The sequence below is a fragment of the Galeopterus variegatus genome, unplaced genomic scaffold (assembly GCF_000696425.1).
Source record: "Galeopterus variegatus unplaced genomic scaffold, G_variegatus-3.0.2 Scaffold13992, whole genome shotgun sequence".
NCBI lineage: Eukaryota > Metazoa > Chordata > Mammalia > Dermoptera > Cynocephalidae > Galeopterus > Galeopterus variegatus.
In genome coordinates this window covers 2,645-23,834 of record NW_007740103.1, presented here as the reverse complement: position 1 = coordinate 23,834, position 21,190 = coordinate 2,645, and the positions used below count along the sequence as shown (strand labels likewise).

Here is a 21,190-nt window from a genome sequence, read left to right as displayed (position 1 = left end):
CACTTCCTCGCAGCCCTACCATGCCTGGACTCTCTCAAGTAGTGATCTGAGACCTCTGAGAAGTTGCAGCCCCAGGTAGCTCCCATCCTGAGTTTTCTTTTTGATGCAAAGATGACGAAAGATGCTATTCTCTCTTTGACTTTCATCTGTGTGCACAGGCTGAGAGCATGAGAGTACGTCTTAGTTTATGTTGCACACAACTGGTTTTTCCTAATTCCATTCTCCTTCTCCAGTTCTGTGTTTTTCCAGAAGTGTCCTGAGGAGCAGGGAAGCATGGCTACTGTGGATCTAAAAACCATGTTCAAGGTGAGGTGAAATTTCTTTCTTCTATGAACTACTTTCTTGTTTTTGTTTTTTGTTTCCTAAAATGTGCTTTCCACTTTGTAACAGTAAGCAAGTCTGGTTTGAGATTTGCTAGGATGATTTTGTATTAGGCCATATATGTGCTTGGAGTGTGAAAGGCAGTATGCTTATCTTTTCTCATTCCAGTACCTCCTAGGCCATGTGGGGATCTTAATATCTGTATATACTTGAGAAATTAAATTCTCTGCACCTCAATTTCCTCATCTGTAAAATGGAGGGAATAAAAGCACTTACCTGTAGGCTTGTTATAATGACTAAATTGACACATGTAAGGCCCTTAAAAATACTGACCCATAAAATATACTCAATTTATATGAGCTATTATGATTATATTATGTACTGAATTTTGTGTGGTTAGGAAAAATGAAAATATAAAATTAACTGTGATGGATATTTGCAAATATGAAAAAGAGCTAAATGCTCAAGTAATATAGGAGTTTTTAATATGCATGTCATCTACTTCATTTACTGTCTACATATCCCTTATGAAATTTTTCCTGTGGAGGAGGCATATAACTTGTTGTAACTTCAAAGTTGTACACATATGGCCTAGAAAGATTTAGTTTCACTCTTGCAGAATCAAAGACTGTAATGCCTGGGACAACCATAGGTGTGAGTTTAGACAAAACTGGAGCCCCCAGAATGGAAATAATTAAGGAATTCTTCTGCATTCATGTGATAGTAAGTAACTTGCCCAAGCTGGTACAAAGCAGGTCTGGAATGCAAACCCAGGCAGTTTGGCTTCATCGCTTGAGTTCTTCCCAAATCTGCTCTCTGTTTCTTCATTTTGTGATTTTCTAAAAATCCACAGAATATGCCAAGAATCACATCACAGGCATCTATAAACAGAACGGAATTTTCAATTTTTACATTACACTCTCTCCTAAAATTATGATCTTTTAAAAAATTAGCTTTCTTACTTAGGAATTTGTCATGCCTATCTCTTCTTGTTAGTAAAAACGTTTGGTCGTATTTGTTTTTTTTTCCTTTTTGTCTTTTTTACTGACCGGTAACGGGATCGCAACCCTCGGTGTCGCGCCTGCACCGCGCTCAGCCAGTGAGCGGGAACCGGTCTCCACATGGGATCCGAACCCTCGGCGGGAGCGCCGCTGCGCTCCCAAGCGGCACACTCTCCAGTGCGCCACCAGGCCGGCCCAAAAACGTTTGGTCGTATTTGTTAATGGTGTATAGTATTCTCTCATGTAACTGTTCTCTGATACATATTCTTATGTTTACAAATCTTTGCACCTTTGCAGGTCTCCCTTATCAATAACTTCCCAAGCATAGAATTTTTAGGTCAGATACTAGCATTTATTAATGCCAAGAGTATTAACGACTGTGCCAATATTTGGGGGAAATGCAGTGGTTAGAAAGACCTAGCTGCATCCTTAAATTTCTCTCAATCTAGTGAGGGCGATATAATCTATACAGAAATAGATTAAGGTTTGACAGGACACTAGAGAAACACAGATGACCATCCTGGGAGTTCACAGGAAGGTCACATCATTCTGATAACTGTAATCTCTGCCATTTTATGATAAAAACCATCTTGAGTTCATAGAAACTCTCTGGAGATAAAGAGATTTTGTGTAATAAGCTTTATGCCCTGTAGTTTTTGTTTGAATGTGTTTTTTGCCAAATGAGGCTAGTAGGATGAGATGAATCAGCTGTATGGAGGGTATCATACTGAAGAGGAATGGTTAAAAAACATAATAAATCCATATCTAATAAAGACATAAAAAGGAAGCATAATTAGAACTGGCTTTAGTGCATACAAGCTATATATTTTATGTATGTTAGGCTGTTAGGCATTTTTTAAAGAAACTTTTTATTTTAGATATACAGAAATATTGCAAAGATAGTGTGAGAGATCCCATATACCCCATAGGCAGTTTACTCTATTATTAATATCTTATGTTAATACAGTACATTGGTCACAATTAATTAGCCAATATCAATAATAATTAACTAAAGTCCATATTTTATTCAGATTTCTTAGTTTTTACCTAATACCTTTAATTGTTTCAGGATCTCATCCAGGGTAACCCATTACTTTTAGTCATCATGTCTCCTTAAACTCTTGGCTGTGACTGTTTCTCAGTTTCCTTGTTTTTGATGACCTTGAAAGTACTGGTCAGGTATTTTGTAGACTGTCTCTTAAGACCTATCTGGTGTTTTTCTCATGATTAGACTGGGGCTATGGTTTTGGTTGAGGACGATGACAGTAGTAAAGTGTCATTCTCGGCACATCGTATCAAGGGAACTTATGAAAACTTAATCACTGTTGATGTTAACGTTGAGCGCCTGGCTGAGGTCGTGTTTGTCAGTTTTCTTCACTGTAATATCATATCCCTCCTGCAGCAACCCCCCTCACTTTCATAGTCTTGGGGAAGAAGTCACTATGCATAGCAAACACTTAAGGAGTGTGGAGTTACGCTATACCTCCTTGAAGGTAAATTATTTGGAATTTTTCTGCATGGGAGATTTGGTTATTCTCTCCCATTTATTTATTTATCATATCGTTTATTTATATCAGTATGGACTCATGGATACTTATTTTATATATTTTTTTCTTGGTGCTGGCAGTACAGGAATCAAACCCTGCACCTTGGTGTTATCAGCATTATGTTCTAACCAACTGAGCTAACCAGCCAGCCCCCTTATTTTATACTTTTGATTATAATTTAGTACTGTTTTATTTTTCTACTCAAATTCTTGCAGCCTTAGTCATTGCCAGCTCCTTCAGATGGCTTGGCATATTGTAAAAAGGCCCATGTCCCTCCTGTGAGGAGGACACAGGTATTATTCAGAGTAGTTTTCTACCCCTGCTACCTCTACTACAGGATACATCTTATTCTGATCTGCTTTTGGGGTGAGGCCAATCATAGTGCAACAATGTGAATTATAAGGGCCCCCAGAGAACTTCCATAGGTTTGGAGGTCCATAAGGTTCCCATAGGCGTACCCCTTAAGCCTCAGCATCTAGGATAGAGGGCCAATGCCCCATGACTACTTTGGGCCTCCATCTTAATTAAACTAGTCAAGAGATCCCGTGAGATCAGGGTACAAGCGAGTGTGGGGTCCTAGCATTAACCAGCATTATTCGTTGATTCTGACTGACCCACTTCACTAAAGCCTCATTATCTTTCCAGGCTGACTTCCATCCTTGCCTTCCTCTTGAAAGGGAATTCTCTCTAATTGGCTTATTCTAGTATAAATATTTTTCCTTTGAATGCTGCTCCTCATGGGAAGAAAATTCAGCTCATCCTACCGTTCCTAGACTGGATTTCTCTCTCTCAAAGCCCTTTTCTGTTTTATGGGCCAGTGTTGTTTAATATACCATGAGTGCTGTGGCCTTTGTGTACTAATAGTCTGAGTGTAGTTAAGATACATATCTTGTACCCCAAAATGGTGGGGTCCCCATGCTAGGTTTAGATGACTGGTAGTTGCACCTAGATTTAATCTAGTTTGGATAGACCATGAGGCTTTCTATAATCTTCCTCATCTCAGGGTGGGGCCATTCCTTGGGGGAATTTGGACCATTTATGTGATGCCCACTGCTTTATTCCAATGACAAACTCACTGGCTTTTCCTATTCCATTTAATAGCTTTCAATTGGGCTGGCCAGTTAGCTCAGTTGGTTACAGTGTGACGCTGATAACACTAATGTCTAGAGCTCAATCTCTGTACTGGCCAGCTACCAGAAAAAAAAAAATGCTTTCCATTTACAAAAACAGGAAATATGTGTTTGAGCATGCCACAGCTTTCTTTTGTCCATTATAACTGGACATCTTTCTAAGCGATGGATCATTCAGGTTTGTAGCTACTGAGTAAATCAGTCTGCTGGGAGCTGTGGTTTGATTACCCTGTAGAGACTAATTTCTGCAAGTTTCTTTCCAAATCATATCCTTTGTAGTAGATGTTACCTGAAAAATAAGAATCAAAAGATACTGTGACATTATTAGAGTTCCACTCAGTTATTATTGATTGGTCTGGGTCATCATATTGTATGACCAAAATGTCTCCCAGAATGATGGCTGTGTCAGGTTCCAAAAGCAGGGACGGTCTCAGCAAACATATGGCTTCATCCTTTTGGGCATCTGGCATAATTGTGCTAAGAGATAATATCATTCTCTCGTTCTTAGCCTCTCTCAAGGCACTAATGTCATATTGGGTTTCTCTCATATATAACCCATTTATTCATTCCTTTACTCTCAGCTACTGTTTCTCCTTTTCTCTATTTGTCATCGATTTTCACCCAAGCTTTTCCACTGTTAGAAGTTAGGTTCAGCCACTGTACTTGTCCACATTGCTGGCAGTAAGATCCATCTGACAAGCACCTACCCCTCATTCCATTCCCATTCCTATAGGGTCAGGTTACATAGGTGCAGAACTAGTGGGCTGTCTCTACAACTAGGCAACAGATCTGCTTTCATTGTCATCCCCAATTTTTTTTTTTTTTTGTCTTTTTCCGTGTCCGGCAACGGATCGCAACCCTCAGTGTTGCCCCCGTACCGGACTGGGGACCGGCAACAGGATTGCAACCCTCGGCGTCGCTCCTGCGCCTCGCTTATTCCATTCCCATTCCTATAGGGTCAGGTTACATAGGTGCAGAACTAGTGGGCTGTCTCTACCACTAGGCAACAGATCTGCTTTCGTTGTCACCCCCAGTTTTGCCAGATGGGGTGCAGGGACCATCTATCTTACCAGGACCCTAGGAATGCTGCATAAAGGTTTAAAGGTAAAGTTACAGTTTCTTGTTTAGGGATCACCCCTGGTTACGTCACTTGGAGTCGCAGCCCTGGTCCCAGTACCACTGCACCATGTAGGAAAAAAAGAAAGTTCAGGTGATGTGAGGACGATTTGCACAGCTGTACCAGCATTCACTCCTACATGCTCTTCCCCCAACCCCAGGAAAGCTGGGGATTCTATCTAGGGGGGATTCTGTCTTGGCTTTTCTCATCTTGAGTGTGAGCACACATACTCATGAAGGCATGTAGGCCAGCCCTCCATGCTATATTTCCCCCCACATTAGTTCACAGGTGTATCACTCTCCTGTTCCAATTCTCTATCAAACCACTACTTTGAGGATGATGCACAGCATGATCAGTGTCCACTCTATGTGAGATCCCTTTGCACCTTATTGGACACTGCAGGGTGTAAAGTGTGTCCCTTTGTCTGAAGAAATGTAACACAGCAGTCTAAATTGGTACATTCTCTTCTATTCAAGTCCTTTCATAGTATTTCAAACATTTACATCAACCACCAGGTATGCAAAAGTCCAGTCCAGGGCAAGGGTCTATTGCTGTCAGGATCCACTTATAGCCTCCCAGGGCTGCCAGCCACCTGATGTAGTCTCCCTGCTACATCTGTGTGTGGGGACTTCTCCCCAGGAGTCAGTCCTAACTTGTTCTTCAGTTTCTGATATTGTATAATCAAAGTATTGTTAAACCCAGGACCTGCATCAAGTCCAGTCTTTCCTGACCACATTATAACAGCAAGCTGGTAAATTCAAATATCCCTGTGGCAATACAGTAAATGTAAATTGTGATCTTCCCTCCACGAAGGCAAGCTATGGTTGGCTCTTTCCCAAGACTGAGATCAAGAAAAATGCATTTGCGAGAAGAGTCACTGATACTGATGTCGTTTAGCTTGCTGTAACTGATTGCAGCATAGCTGCTGTCTCATACCAACGGTGACTCAGTAGCCATCCAGGTATCAAAGGTTCATCAACCCCCACTCCCTCCTATTTCTTTTTTCCCAACAATGCTTTTGCTGTGTTCCTAGTAAATCCCACTTCTGATGCGAACTGTGTTGAGTGTCTCCAAGACCATCCTCAGACTAAGTGATTCTTTGGTTAGATTCCCAGGACTCAGAATACTGACAGTTGTTATACTGTTATACTCAGTCATGGTTTTTTACATTGAAAGGATGCAGATTCAAGTCAGGAAAGGGAAAGGTTCATGGAACAAAGTCCAGGAGAAACCAGTTGCAAGATTCCAAGTGTTCCATCCCAGTAGGATGGCATGGGGATGCACTTGACTCCCCCAGCCATGATGTGTTACAGGTGAAGTACTGCCAACCAGGGAAACTCACCCAAGCCCTGGTGTCCAAGGTTTTTATTGGGGTATGTGCAGTGCTCACATGGTTGATCTAAGCTACTCAGTCTCTAGTCCCCCACGGGTCAAACTGATATAGCCCAAGATCTTGGGCATACGGAAACACTCTCACCAGGCAAAATATTCAAGAGCTCAGAGATTATTTCCTAGGAATCAGTCAAAGGCCATTCTTTCTTCGGAATGTGCAGGGTTTGAGCTCAAAGCTCCGAGCCTGCTTAGTTAACCTTTCACTGCACAGAGGCACATGGTGTTTAGCATATTAATAGAGCTATTCCATTTTAATTTATATCACTTACATTGTTCCCCTTACATTGTTTGCTTCCCAACATGTTCTAATTAATAGAAGTTTCCCACAGGAGCAAGAGGTTGTATCCACCCCACAGCACAAGAATGTTCAACACGGCGTTTTATTAATTTCCTTATCGCCTTCTCCTGTGTTATTTGATTCCAGTTCTAACCTATTGCTTGCTATAGAATGCCTTCCAAGAAAACCTATTTTTGTACCTTTATTCACCTGAAATTTATTTTCTTTAGTATTACAAATGTTACATGGAATTTTCCTTTCAGGGGTTGGTGACATTCGTGGATGTGGCCATAGACTTCTCTAAGGAAGAATGGGAATGCCTGGGCCCTGCTCAGAGAGACTTATACAGAGATGTGATGCTGGAGAACTACGGCAGCTTTGTCTCACTGGGTAAGGTTGTCTGTTCCCCCTAATGCTCTCTCCACTAGGAATTCTAGGGATGCATTAAATGTCTAAATTCCTGTTCCCTGTTCCAAAAACTTGTTCTGAGCTTTGTTTTGTTGGAATAGTGTCCCTCTCTCAGGCACCTTCATTTTCCTATTCTTCACTGACCTTCACACCTTTCCCTTTTTATGTAATAAACTTTCCCTTTATTATGTAATAAACCTTCACCCTTTACCCTTTTTATGTAATTAACTTTTCTTCTTGATTTTGAAGGAGATAGATTATGGTGGAAGGATGTTTCCAGAACAGCCTCTAGGATTTAGGAGATGATGGTTGATTTAAAATTTAGAAAAACACATACTCTGGCATTTTTTATGTTTGAAAGTTACAGTCTAGGAATTTTACATTTAATGTTGAAGGAATTTCACAGGAAGAACTATTGATTATGTCTTGAAGCTTCTTGTTTTTCTTACCCATGTATATTTAAATTTAATAAGACCTTTCCCACCTCATTTGTCCTTTCCCTCCTTGTGTTCCTTAGGTTAGCTTAATGTGAATATGCGATGGTAATTTTAAAAGTTCATGGAAATATGGAATTAAAAGAGAATATGCATCTTTCTATGAATGTTTTAAAGACCTTCCTATCCAACCTCTTCATCATTCTTTTATTCAGAAGCTTTTCTAGGGCCCATTTAAAAATTTTTTTAGTTTGAAATGATTTTAAGAGTTAGAGCTAAACAGTATGCCAAGTGTCCATATACTCTTCTGCCAGTTTTCCCTATTAATAATTTACATAGTATGATTAGCTAAACCAGAAAATGAACTTTCTTACAATATTACTAAATTATTTGTATCCATATTCACATGTCATTAATTATCCTGGTCGTGTACTTGTACTGAGCCAGGATCACACATTGCATTTAGTTGTCATGTCTCTGTAGTCCTCTCCAATCTTGGAAATTTCTTTTCTGTGACCTTAAAACTTTTAAACTGTGCTAGCCTGTTGTTACATATGATATTCGTGGATTCAGGTTTGTCTGGTATTTTATGATTAGATTAAGGTTATATATTTTTGGCAAGAATACTACAGAAGTGATTTATGTGTTTTTCTGTGCATCACATCAGGAGATAAATGTCCATATTTCTTGTTACTGGTGATGCTAACTTCAATCAGTTGGTTAAAGAGGCATCTGCCAAGGTTCTACATTGTAAAGTCACTATGTTTACCTTTGCAATCAGTAAGTAGCTTGTAGTGAAGTACTTTGAGACTCTGCAAATATCCTCTTTTGCACGACACTTTCCCGACATATTTTAGTTTTCATTGATGATTCCTATATTTAATAATTATTTACTCTGGTGTTTGCCAAATAGTTATTTTCTATCTCCCTCATTCTTCTGAGGAACCTGAATTTGCTTTAGATGAAACCAGCACTAAATCAAAATATTTTTTAGTTTATATATTTATTTTTAACATCCTATTTCTTTGAGCAGGACTTACCATTTCAAAGCCATCAGTGATTTCCTTATTGGAACAGGGAAAAGAACCTTGGATGGCTGGGAAAGCAGGATGGTACCCAGGTGAGTAAGAGTGTTGTGGAGCATCAGGAATGCATGTCAGAGAAGCCCAAAGTGGTCAGAGTGGTGGAGTCTTTCCTTTGAGATATTGTATGGAAAACTTCCCTCAAAGGCCCAAGGTCTTGGGAAAAAGTTTGAGAAATGGGGAGAATGTCAGATTTTTTTACAAAGACCTTATTTTTATTTTTATTTTTTTTTGCAGATATGTTGAGGCATTATGGACATATAATGAAACTGTATGTTTTAAAGTGTACAATTTGATAAATTTTTGATATATGTGTATACTTGTGAAACCATCACTATGATTAAGATAATAAACACTTTAATCACTCCCAATGCTTCTGCTCTGAGGGAGAAAGCCTTCAATATTTCATTATTGAATACAATGTTTCTTATACATTTTGACTGATGCCATTTACTTGAGAAAGTAAGTTCCCTTCTATTCTAGTTTGGTAAGAATTTTTATGATCATTCTGTGCTGAATTTGGTCAGAAGTATTTTCTGCCATTATCCAAATGATCATATCATTTTGCTTTTTAAATTTTTTAATATGTTGAATTATGTTAATTGACATTCAAATATTAAACCAACTTGTATTTATGGGATAAACTCCTCTGAGTCATGTTGTGTTGTATATGAGGGGTCCTCAAAAAGTTCATGGAAAGATTATATTATCGTTCAATTCAATTTTTCAACAAACTTTTTGAAGTACTCTTGTATTTTATACATATTATTGTTTTCTATTTGCTAGTATTTTAAAAGTATTTTTGCACTAGTATTTATAAGGAAAATCTGTAGTTTTTTAATGTCTTTTTTTCTGGTTTTAGTAGCAGGGTAATGTTGAGCTCCTGCAGTGAATTGGAGCCATTTCTGTAATCCAAAAGATTTTGTGTAGAATTGGCATTATTTCTTCCTTGATTATTTAGGAAGCCATTTGGGCCATGTCCTTGGGGCAATGTTTTCACTATAATTGCAATTTCTGTGATATGTAGCTATTTGTATTACCTGTTTCTTCTTGAGTAATCTTTTGACAGTTTGTGTCTTTCAAGGAATGTTTCCATTTTATCTTACTTGTGTTTATTGGCATGAAATGGTTCATAATATTTTCTTATTCATTTAATTTGTTATTTTTATTATTTGATTTATATAGGATGTGTAATTAGAAAACTTCTCTTTTGTACCTGATGGTTGTGTTTTTCTTTTTTTTTATTTATCAGTTTGGCTGACGTGTTTATCAAGCATGTTGATCTTTTCATTGAACCAGCTTTTTTGGCTCTGTTAATTTTCTCTATTATTTATCAGTTTCCTAATTCATTGATTTCTTCTCTTATTCTTAAAATTACTTTCTACTGATTGTGGTTTTACCTTGTTCTTTTTCTACTGTCTTGCAGTGGAACCTTAGGTTGTTTATTTTATACCTTTCTTTTCTAATATAAGCATTTAAAGCTACAGATTTCCTCTAACTACTACCTTGGCTATGTAACACGCATTTTGATAAGGTATACTTTCATTATTGTTCCTTTCTAAATATTTTCTAATTTCCTGTATTGTTTACTTTCCTAATATTGGGAGGTTTTTCTAGATATTTTAATGGTTTCAAATTTAGTTCTGTTGCAGTCAAAGAACATATTCTGCATGATTCTGGGTTTTTTTTGTTTAGTGTATAAGGCTTGTTTAATAGCCCAGCCATTAAACATTAACTTCACTTGAACAAAATGTATCCTGCACTTTTTCATGCTGTGTTTTATAAATACCAACTAGTTGAAGTTAGTAGACACTGTTATTTATATCTGCTGTTTCTTTACTGATTTTTTTCTGGGGGGGGGGAGTTCTGGTTGTTCTGTCAATTATTGAGAGCTGGTTGTAAATCTCCAGCTATGATAGTAGAATTGTCTATTTCTTGCTTTATTCCTGTCAATTTTTGCTTCATGTTATTTTGAGGCTCTGTAGTATGCATTTACACATTTCTGATTGCTAAGTTTTTCTGATTAATTGACTGTTTTATCTTTATGATAAAATTATCTTTAATAATATAGATTACCTTGAAGTCTCTTTTACCTGATATTAATACAGCCATTTCAACCTTTTTTTTTTCCAAATTGAATGCCAGTGCAGTAGGCCCTCAGTATCTGTGGGGGATTGATTCCTGGACCTCCTTCAGATGCCAAAATCTATGGATGCTCAGGTCACTGATATAAGATGGCAGAGTATTTGCATATAATCTGTGCATATCCTCCCATGTACTTTAAATCATCTCTAGATTACTTATATTACCTAATATAATAAACACTATGTAAATTGTTGTTATACTGTATTGTTTAGTGAATAATGACTGGAAAAAAAGTCTGTTTAGTGAATAATGGCTAGAAAAAAAGTGTACATGTTCAATATACAGACACAATCTTTTTTTGGACTATTTTTGATTGTGGTTGGTTGAGTCCATGGATGCAGAACCCATGGATGTGGAGAGCTGACTGTATTTGAAAGTTATCTAAGTCATTTACCTCTTAAGAGTATTATTTTCTGTTTGCTTCTAACATAGAAGTTTCATTTCCTCTAAAACATTAAAATATAATGTTTATTTTCTTTCAGATTTTCTATCTAGGTATGAGACTAAGGAGTTATCCCTAACGAATGGCATTTTTGAAAAGGAATCATTAAAATGGAAAATTATGGAGAGTGTCAGAAGTTCTTGCCTTGAGGAATCTTGTTTTGGAAATGACGGGAAAGTCAAGGGACTATTTAAGAGACAACAGGAAACTAAAGAGGAATATTTCAGGCATGTGACAGTCCCATTTGAAAAAATATCAAATGAATTCATCCAGCCTACCTCCCTTATTCTAAAAAAAATAATTTATGCTGGCGAGAAACTCTGTGAACGTAAAACCTTTGAAGACCTTTCTCAACAGGTAAGAATTCATACCGGTGACAAACTTGATGAAATGTGTGGAAAGGCCTTTATTTTTTATACAAACCATATGAAACATCAGCAAAGTCTTCCTGGAAAGAAATGCGATGAATTTAAGGAATGTAGCAGAGACTTTACTTATGACTCCCAACTTACTCAATATCAAATAAATCATACTAATAAGAAAACGTATGAATGTCAGACATGTGGGAAGACCTTTAGAAAGCATGCGCACCTTACTAAACATAATCGAATTCACACTGGTGAGAAACCATATGAGTGCAAAGAATGTGGGAAAGCTTTTGTCTGTTGTTCAACATTGATTCAACACAAGAGAACTCATACTAATGAGAAACCCTATGAATGTCCGGAATGTAGAAAGAGAATGTAAGGAATGTGGCAAGGCATTTAATAATTGCTCAACACTTACTCAACACCAGCGAACTCATACTAATGAGAAACCTTATGAATGTCAGGAATGTAAAAAGGCTTTTAGGCAAAGTGCACATCTTATTCAACATCAAAGAATTCATACTGGTGAGAAACCCCATAAATGTAAGCAATGTTGGAAGGCCTTTGCTTCTGTCTCTGACTTTAATAGACATCAGAAAATTCATAGTGGTGAGAGACCTTACGAATGTAAAGAATGTGGGAAGGCATTTAATAGTCGCTCAACTCTAGTTCAACATCAGAGAATTCACACTGGTGAAAAGCCCTTTGAATGTAAGGAATGTGGCAAGGCATTTAATAATTGCTCAACACTTACTCAACACCAGCGAACTCATACTAATGAGAAACCTTATGAATGTCAGGAATGTAAAAAGGCTTTTAGGCAAAGTGCACATCTTATTCAACATCAAAGAATTCATACTGGTGAGAAACCATATGAATGTAAGCAATGTGGGAAGGCTTTTAAGAGTGCATCGTATTTTTTTATACATCATAGAATTCACACTGGTGAGAAACCCTATGAGTGTAAAGAATGTAGGAAGTCCTTTATTGATTGTTCAACTCTTATTCAACATGAGAGAATTCACACTGGCGAGAAACCCTTTGAATGTCGGGAGTGTAGGAAAGCCTTTAGGCAGAGGGCACATCTTACTCAACATCAAAGAATTCATACTGGTGAGAGACCCTATGAATGTAAGGAATGTGGGAAGGTCTTTACTTGTCTTTCACAGGTAAAGAGGCACCAGAGAATACACACGAGGTGAGAAATCCTATGTATTTGAATATTGTCTTTCATGTATTTAACAGTCTTTACCCAAATCCCCAAATTCAGATTTGAGAGAACTCTTATAAATATAAGAAATGTGGGAGGGCTGACCCTTGTGGCTCACTCGGGAGAGTGCGGTGCTGGGAGCGCAGCGGTGCTGAGAGCACCGAGGCCGCAGGTTCAGATCCTATATAGGGATGGCCGGTGCGCTCACTGGCTGAGCGCGGTGTGGGCAACACCAAGCCCAGGGGTTACGATATCCTTACCGGTCACAAAAAAAAAAAAAGAAAAGAAAAGAAATGTGGGAAACACTTTATCTGTTCCTCGGGTATCCATTTACATATCAGAATTTGTACTGGTAAGAAGTCTTTTGAAAGTCAGGTATCTGTAGAGACCTACTCTCACACTATACTCAACATGATATCACTTATAATATGATTAATATTGGAAACCCTTGAGTTTTCAATTATTCATTATGAAACAGCAAACAGTTTGTAAGAGGAAAACCCAGTGACTGTGTAAATTTCTTTTGCCTCATATCTCACAATTTATTATCAGAGTTTACACAGGAAAATTAATAAAAATATTAATTGGTAAAAAAACAAAATATTAATTTTGTTAACGACTAAAACAGAGTTTTTGGTTATAGTGTAACTATAGAATATAACCATGTTGACTTTCTGAATGTAGAAAATCTTCTACCTTTAATATAAATCTTTTTCAGCATCACTGTAGTTTCATCATGCACCACCTGTGTTTTATTACTAAGTAATTTAAACTCTGTGTACTTCAGATTACTGTTTTTTAACTTTCTGATATGGTTATTGTGAAAATTAAATGAATTAATTCAGGCAAAGACCTTTGGAATAGTTATTGTCAAACAGAAACTATTCACCAAATATTGGCTATCACCATTATCATCTTTATAACTACCCTTGGAACATTCATATAACAAGATTTAACCATGAAAATTTTATTAATATTTATAGAATCTACCATCTCAACTTGTCCCACAGTAAATCTGTGGTAATATATATCCTGGAACGAAAATTATTAGAATATAATGAGTATGAGGAAATGTTTATTTAACCTTGTTTTAGTGAATCAGAGAATTCACTCTGGAAAGACACTGTATGGATTTATTAAGTTTTTTTTAGAGTAAAGGTGATGTAAGAAGTGATATGTTTGTAGCAGATTTCAAAAAGCAGTGTACATTTTCTGAGAATAACTCAGGCAATAAGATACTAACAAAAGGTGAATTTTCAAAAACTGAAATTTCTAAACACCACCATATATAATTCTTGGATTAAGAGAAAAATGCAATTTAAAGTGACAGGCTGTTTAGATATGAAAGATAACGAGAGTCCTACATAATAAAACCTGAGGTATGTGGCTCATTTTTGATAAATATTTAAATATTCAAGCAGAGAAGCAATAAACCCAAAGCCAACACTAGACATGTATTACATAAATTAATTTGTTCATTCAATGAATTTGAATGAATTACTTAGAGAAATTAATGAGATGGATAAACAGTGGGCTTATCTAAAATCTGTTTGAAACAACCAGTAACATAGACTTGATTTTGCCTGGTGTGATCAAGAGGAGAAATGACACAAATGCAACAATGCAAGTGCGAAAGTGGAAATTTTACAGGCTGTACATTTTTAATATTATTAAATATTTTGTTCTGTATTATTTCAATTAAATTAGAAATATCTAGAGTAAACTTTATTTTACAGGAATATGTAAATTTTTCTAATTGATTCATCAAGCTATAGAAAGTTTGAATAAAGTCATTATACCCTTCAAAAAAATTGAAAAATTTGTCAGTTTCTACCTTAAAAAAAAACATGAGGCACTGTTTACCAAGGAAATTTTGAAGGAATAGATAATCACCATAAATAATTTGTCGATTCTTTCTACAAAGTTAAATTACCGTTTTAAAAAAAATGGGCAATGATAGCATCCCAAAATGTCCATGATATATTAATGTCTTTTGTGAAGGTAAGTATTAAAAAAGATCAGTAATTAATTAAAATTAGAATGCAAGTAAGGACAGATTTGAAAGACAGGAAAAAAATACATATACTAAAAAAGGTAGAAACATCATAATGTCAAAAGATTCATTTCATTAGGAGGGTGTAAGTATGAGTAAGCTATCTGTATGTAGCTAATAACACAGCCTTCGTAAATGAAAAGCAGAGGTTCATAGGACTTCAAAGAAAAAAGATAAACCTACAGTTTAACATACCTCCCAAGTAGGCACAAAATCTGAATAGAACATTTGAATGAATGCTGTTTAAGAATCTGATATAGTGGATGTCTATAGACTATCCAGAAATTATAAAATACCATTCTTTTATTTAAGAAATTATTTATTGTATCTTGGAGCATAAAGCAAGTCTGACCAATTTCAAATGACTGAAATTATACAAAATATCTTACATATAAATAGAAGTCCATAGCAAAAGTCTCTATATGTTCGGAAAAAAAAAAAAAAAAAAAAAAAAAAATTTAATTGTACTTATTTGTGGGGTACAGTGTGTTTCAATGCATGCATAGAAATATACTTTTAAATAACACCTCTGAATAACCATTGGTTAAAGAAAACACCACAATGGAAATGAGTTGGGTGTTTTTTTTGTTTGTTTCTTTTTCTTTTTGTTTTTTTGGCTGGCCAGTAAGGAGATCTGAACCGTTGACCTTGGTGTTATAACATCATGCTCTAACTAACTGAGCTAACTAACCAGCCCCAGGGTTTTTTAAATAGAAAAATTTCACTTTTGATAATTATGGAATGCACTTCTAGGGACTAGTAGGAAATGTTTCTAGGAAGCTGAAATCAATGATGAAATCATCTGTCTCAAGATGATAGAAAAAATTTTAAAATATGAAATTGAAAATGACAGATTATAAGCAAAAATTAAGTGAGAACCAAAATTTTACAAAACCTTTTAGTTAAACTAACAGTTGACAGACACAGGGGTAATCTGACTATTAAGAAGTAATTAAATTTGACAAATGCTTGAAAAGTATGATTCCCATGAGGGCATTTCAGTATAGAATGTGATCAAGGAATATTGATTGAAAGATATTACCCTATTTTAAAATTTATTTTTCTATAGAATTTTTCTGTAATGTGTTACATTGCTCAAGGTCATATTTTGTAAAAGCATGCAAGAGTACACAATGAAAGGTGAGTCTCCATCACATACCTGTCCTCAAACCCCAGTTCCTCTTCCTGACAGCTACACTTTTTTTTTTTTTTCTTCGTGTCCGGCAACGGATCGCAACCCTCAGTGTCGCGCCCGCACCTCGCTCAGCCAGTGAGCGGGAACCGGTCTGTATGTGGGATCCGAACCCTCGGCGGGAGCGCCGCAGCACTCTTAAGCGGTGCACTGTAGCAGTGCGCCACCGGGCCGGCCCAACAGCTACACTTTTATCAGCATCTATTTTGGATGTCATTCTATGTCAGTACACAAACAACTTCCTCATTTATGTTCGTTCGGCCTACACAGTGTTATCTTGCGCAATTAATTAAGTATTTAAATTTTAAAACATAACCATAAAAGATGGAAGCATGGGGATTTAAAAATATATATTGGAGTGGAAAAGATGATTTACAAACATAACACCTAAACAGATGCTATATAGGCACAAATTGATAAGTTTACAACACGAAACCTCTAAATCGCTAAATGGCAAAAAACTAAGCAAAATAAGATAAATAACAAACCAAAATCTGGGGGAGAAAGTCACTTTCCATCATTTATAGAGGTCTTACCAGGCAATTAGAAAAATACTAATCACCTAACAGAAAAATGACATTAAAACACATTGCACAGAAAATTTAGTATTTAAAAATAGGAAAACAAAAAAGAAAAACAAAAAAAGACAAAGAAAAAAAAGGAAAACATGCTCAACTTTAAATTTAGTAGAAAAATGCAAATTAAAAGTATAATAACATTTTCTACTTTACATACTGGCAAAAGTCAAAGAATTTAAAAGACCGTTCTGGCAAAAGCATGGGAAAATGAGCACTCTACTACACTGCAGAAAAAAATGTAAATTGGTAAAACTAAACAAAGGAAATTTAGCCTTATTAAAAATGCACATATGGGGCCGGCCCAGTGGTGCACTGGAGAGTGCTCATTTTCCCATGCTTTTGCCAGAACGGTCTTTTAAATTCTTTGACTTTTGCCAGTATGTAAAGTAGAAAATGTTATTATACTTTTAATTTGCATTTTTCTACTAAATTTAAAGTTGAGCATGTTTTCCTTTTTTTTCTTTGTCTTTTTTTGTTTTTCTTTTTTGTTTTCCTATTTTTAAATACTAAATTTTCTGTGCAATGTGTTTTAATGTCATTTTTCTGTTAGGTGATTAGTATTTTTCTAATTGCCTGGTAAGACCTCTATAAATGATGGAAAGTGACATTCTCCCCCAGATTTTGGTTTGTTATTTATCTTATTTTGCTTAGTTTTTTGCCATTTAGCGATTTAGAGGTTTCGTGTTGTAAACTTATCAATTTGTGCCTATATAGCATCTGTTTAGGTGTTATGTTTGTAAATCATCTTTTCCACTCCAATATATATTTTTAAATCCCCATGCTTCCATCTTTTATGGTTATGTTTTAAAATTTAAATACTTAATTAATTGTGCTTTGGGGATTTTTTTTTTCCTTTTTGTCTTTTTTCGTGTCCGGCAACGGATCGCAACCCTCAGTGTCGCACCCGCACCTCGCTCAGCCAGTCAGTGGGAACCAGTCTGTATGTGGGATCCGATCTGTATGTGGGATCCGAACCCTCAGCGGGAGGGTCGCTGCGCTCCCAAGCGGCGCACTGTAGCAGTGCGCCACTGGGCCGGCCTGGGGATGTTGTACTGAGATAGGCAGGAATACAATGTTATTTTTCATAGATGGCTACCCAGTTGTCTCAGCACCATATATTTAATAATCTGTCTTGGGCCGCCCGGTGGTGCATTGCTACAGTGCACCACTTGGGAGCGCGGTGGTGCTCCCGCCGAGGATTCGGATCCCACATACAGACCGGCCGCTCACTGGCTGAGCAAGGTGCGGGCGCAGCGCCGAGGGTTGCGATCCCCTTACCGGTCCCAGTCCAGTGCGGGTGCGACACTGTTGCCGGTCACAAAAAAAAGACAAAAAGGAAAAAAAAAATCCGTCTTTGTTCTCTCAGTTTTAAATGAAGATTTTTATCATAGGCTAAGTACCAATATGTATTTGGATGTATTTCTTGACTATTCTTTTGTTCTGTTGATCTGCCAATCTCTTCTTCATCATAATCAAATTTATTTTGAAATCATAGCTTTATAAAATGTTTCGATACGTGGTGAGTTCTAGGCTCCACCCCCCTGCATTACTCTTAATTTTGCAGAATGTTCCTGGCTATTTTTGCTTATCTACTTTTCTATATTAAATTTTAAAATGCCTTTTTGATTTCTTTTTTTTTTTTTTTTGTCCTTTTTTGAGACCGGCCGCACCACGCTCAGCCAGTGAGCGCTGTGAGCTCACCGGTCATCTTTATATAGGATCCGAACCCGCCGGGGGAGCGCTGCTGCGCTCCCAGCGCTGCACTCTCCCGAGTGTGCCACGGGCTCGGCCCAAAATGCCTTTTTGATTTCTAAAAAGTTCCTGCTGCAGTATTTTTTACTTTCAAGTGAAAACCAGAAATGGCTAAAATTAGAAATGATTAAACACCCTTTTATATTGAAATTTTTGTACATGGGTACAGTGAAAGTACTCCTATGTACTTAAGTATTTACATTCCTATGTCGTATCTTTTTTGCATAGATTTTACACATTTATTAATTAATTTCTGGGTATTTTATATTTGTTCTTCCTGTTTTAAAAGGACACCTTTTTTTTTCATTTCAGTTTCTAACTGGTTGATTGCATATGAGAGGGTATTTATTTCTCTGTATATTTTGTACCCATTTTACAGTAGTGTTCAATTTTTTATATTATTTTCTTCAAGGGATCCTTTCAGATTACCAGATATATAATCATATCATCTACAGAAAATAATTTCCTTACCTATTCCAGAGTTTCACATCTCTTTTTCTTTTCTTATACAATTACCTTTGCTAGGAATGGTTTGTTAGTATAAGTATAAATTATTCAAAGTAAAGAGCAGATAAGAAAGAAAATCTAAGCAATTATAAGAAATTAATTTTCCAAAACACTGTTCCCTCATTCTCACACACACACCATTAGAAAAAATCTTCAATACTAGATATTTTCCCAAGTGAATTCTTTTAAATCATTAGGGAACTGATCATTTATGCTAAGGCTACTTACAACTATTCACATCATAGGGAAGGAAAGAAATCTCTTAAGTTCTTGTTCTAAAGTCAGCATAATATGTTATCAAGAACCTACAAATATAATAAGTACAAAAAATACCCAGACATATATTATGTATAGATGCAACAAAACTAAAAAATGTTAGCATCAGAAAACAAATATGCTTATATGAAGCACAAAATGATGGATCAGTATTTTTAAATCTAGTCATATAAAGCACAGTACTAATGAGAAAAATCAATTATGTACATCTGCAAAAAGGCATTTGATAAAATTCTACACTCATTCTATTTTTAAAAAACAAAACAGTACAAATCTTCAAAATTGGAAATAAATTAGTAGTTAATTTTATCAGCACCATTGATAAGGTGATAGATTGTCAGGAAAAAAACAAGTGCGACTGCAGTTACCAATGCTCAGTAAGATTCATTAGTCACTATCTGAAGGTCGTTATGATGAAATAACAAACTAATATTAACCCATCTAGATTCCATGGGCTTGGGGCTTATGTGGACATCTTGGTGCTTTTCTGTGGAGAAAGAAATGATATATAAAGGGAATGGAAGAGGAAAATTAAAACAACATCCTGAGGGCCGGCCCGGTGGCGCACTGGAGAGTGCACCGCTTGGGAGCGCGGTGGCGCTCCCGCCAAGGGTTTGGATCCCATGTGGTGACCGGTTCCTGCTCACTGGCTGAGCGTGGCGCGGGCGCAGCACTGAGGGTTGTGATCCCGTTGCCGGCCAGTAAAAAAGACAAAAAGGATTCCTGCTCACTGGCTGAGCGTGGCGCGGGCGCAACACTGAGGGTTGTGATCCCGTTGCCGGCCAGTAAAAAAGACAAAAAGGAAAAAAAAAACATCCTGAGAAGAAAAAAAAAAATGGTGTGGTTAAGGGAGCAATAAATTTTAATCAAGAAAATCTGAATTTGACTTGGAGATTGTCACTTGGTAGGTGTGAGACCTTGAGGAACTTTCATAACTGACTTGTAGAATAAGAATTTGGCCACCCAACCATGCTTCAACTTGTGAGAGGTGAAGACAAATGTTTTAAGTCATCAGTATTTCTTCCCCATGAAACAGTATCATGGTAACTATTTACTTTGAAAATCCACACAATATTTTTCTATTATGTAACATTTTCAGGAATGGTCTTCAACCTGAGGACGTTAGAAATTTAACTGTTCACCATAATCCTGTGGACCCCCAAATAAAATGTACTTCCTAGATAGAGTATGTTGCTCTGCTGTCTGCTTATACAGAATCCAGGCAGCAGCAGTCAGCACCATAAGGGAAACTGCTTAATATAATATGTTAGGTGCTTAATAAATATTACAGTATATGATAGATGCTTCACAACTATCATTTTTTATCTTGTTCTTATTCTGAGATATTAAATTTTAAAGAACTCCTTACTCCAAAATTGAGTCTCATAACCCTTGTGCCATACATGATCCTTCCCTAGGAATTCGTTGACTAAATTAATTATATTCCCCTCTTATTCTCCTTATAACTGCGGCCCCCTTGAACTTTATGAGCCTCATAAGATGTTGCCCTTAACAAAGAGGCTCTTTGGCTCTTGTTTGCTCTTGACCACACCTGGGGATCATGAAGAGCACCTTAAGGAAGAACTAGTGCCACCCACTGTGAAAGTGGGTTAATTGAGGCATAGAAAGTTAAATAATTGCTCTACTGCAATACTTCAGGTCCTTCTGTGACCTCAACTAAATAGTTCCCAGAGACCTAGATGATCCTTTTTTTTTTTTTTTTAAAGAAAACATTTACTTTATTGAAGGATATAGTTGCATCTTCTGGTCAGCCAATGGCCAGGAGGGCACATCAGCATCAGCTTCTTGGAGAATCCCCCATCCCATGTAGCCAGCAGACCCTAAGAACAGCAGGCTTTGGGGAATGGGCCCTGCTGGGTGTGAAGAGTAGCTGTTGTCAGCGGTCTCCATCCTTTGCGGGCAGCTGCTGCTTGACATTGGGTAGAGAGGCTGCCAGC

The 21,190-nt window shown here is 36.8% G+C and overlaps 1 protein-coding gene across 1 annotated transcript; it reads left to right on the top strand.

The window, feature by feature from the left end:
* The first annotated feature begins 234 nt into the window (after window positions 1-234).
* LOC103581810 (zinc finger protein 14 homolog) lies at window positions 235-12,884 on the top strand. The gene is given in 5 exon segments (XM_008563555.1): window positions 235-306; window positions 7,049-7,175; window positions 8,661-8,747; window positions 11,337-12,034; window positions 12,036-12,884. Coding segments are annotated over 5 exon segments (1,794 nt in total). The 5' UTR covers window positions 235-273.
* Window positions 12,885-21,190: the final 8,306 nt, after the last annotated feature.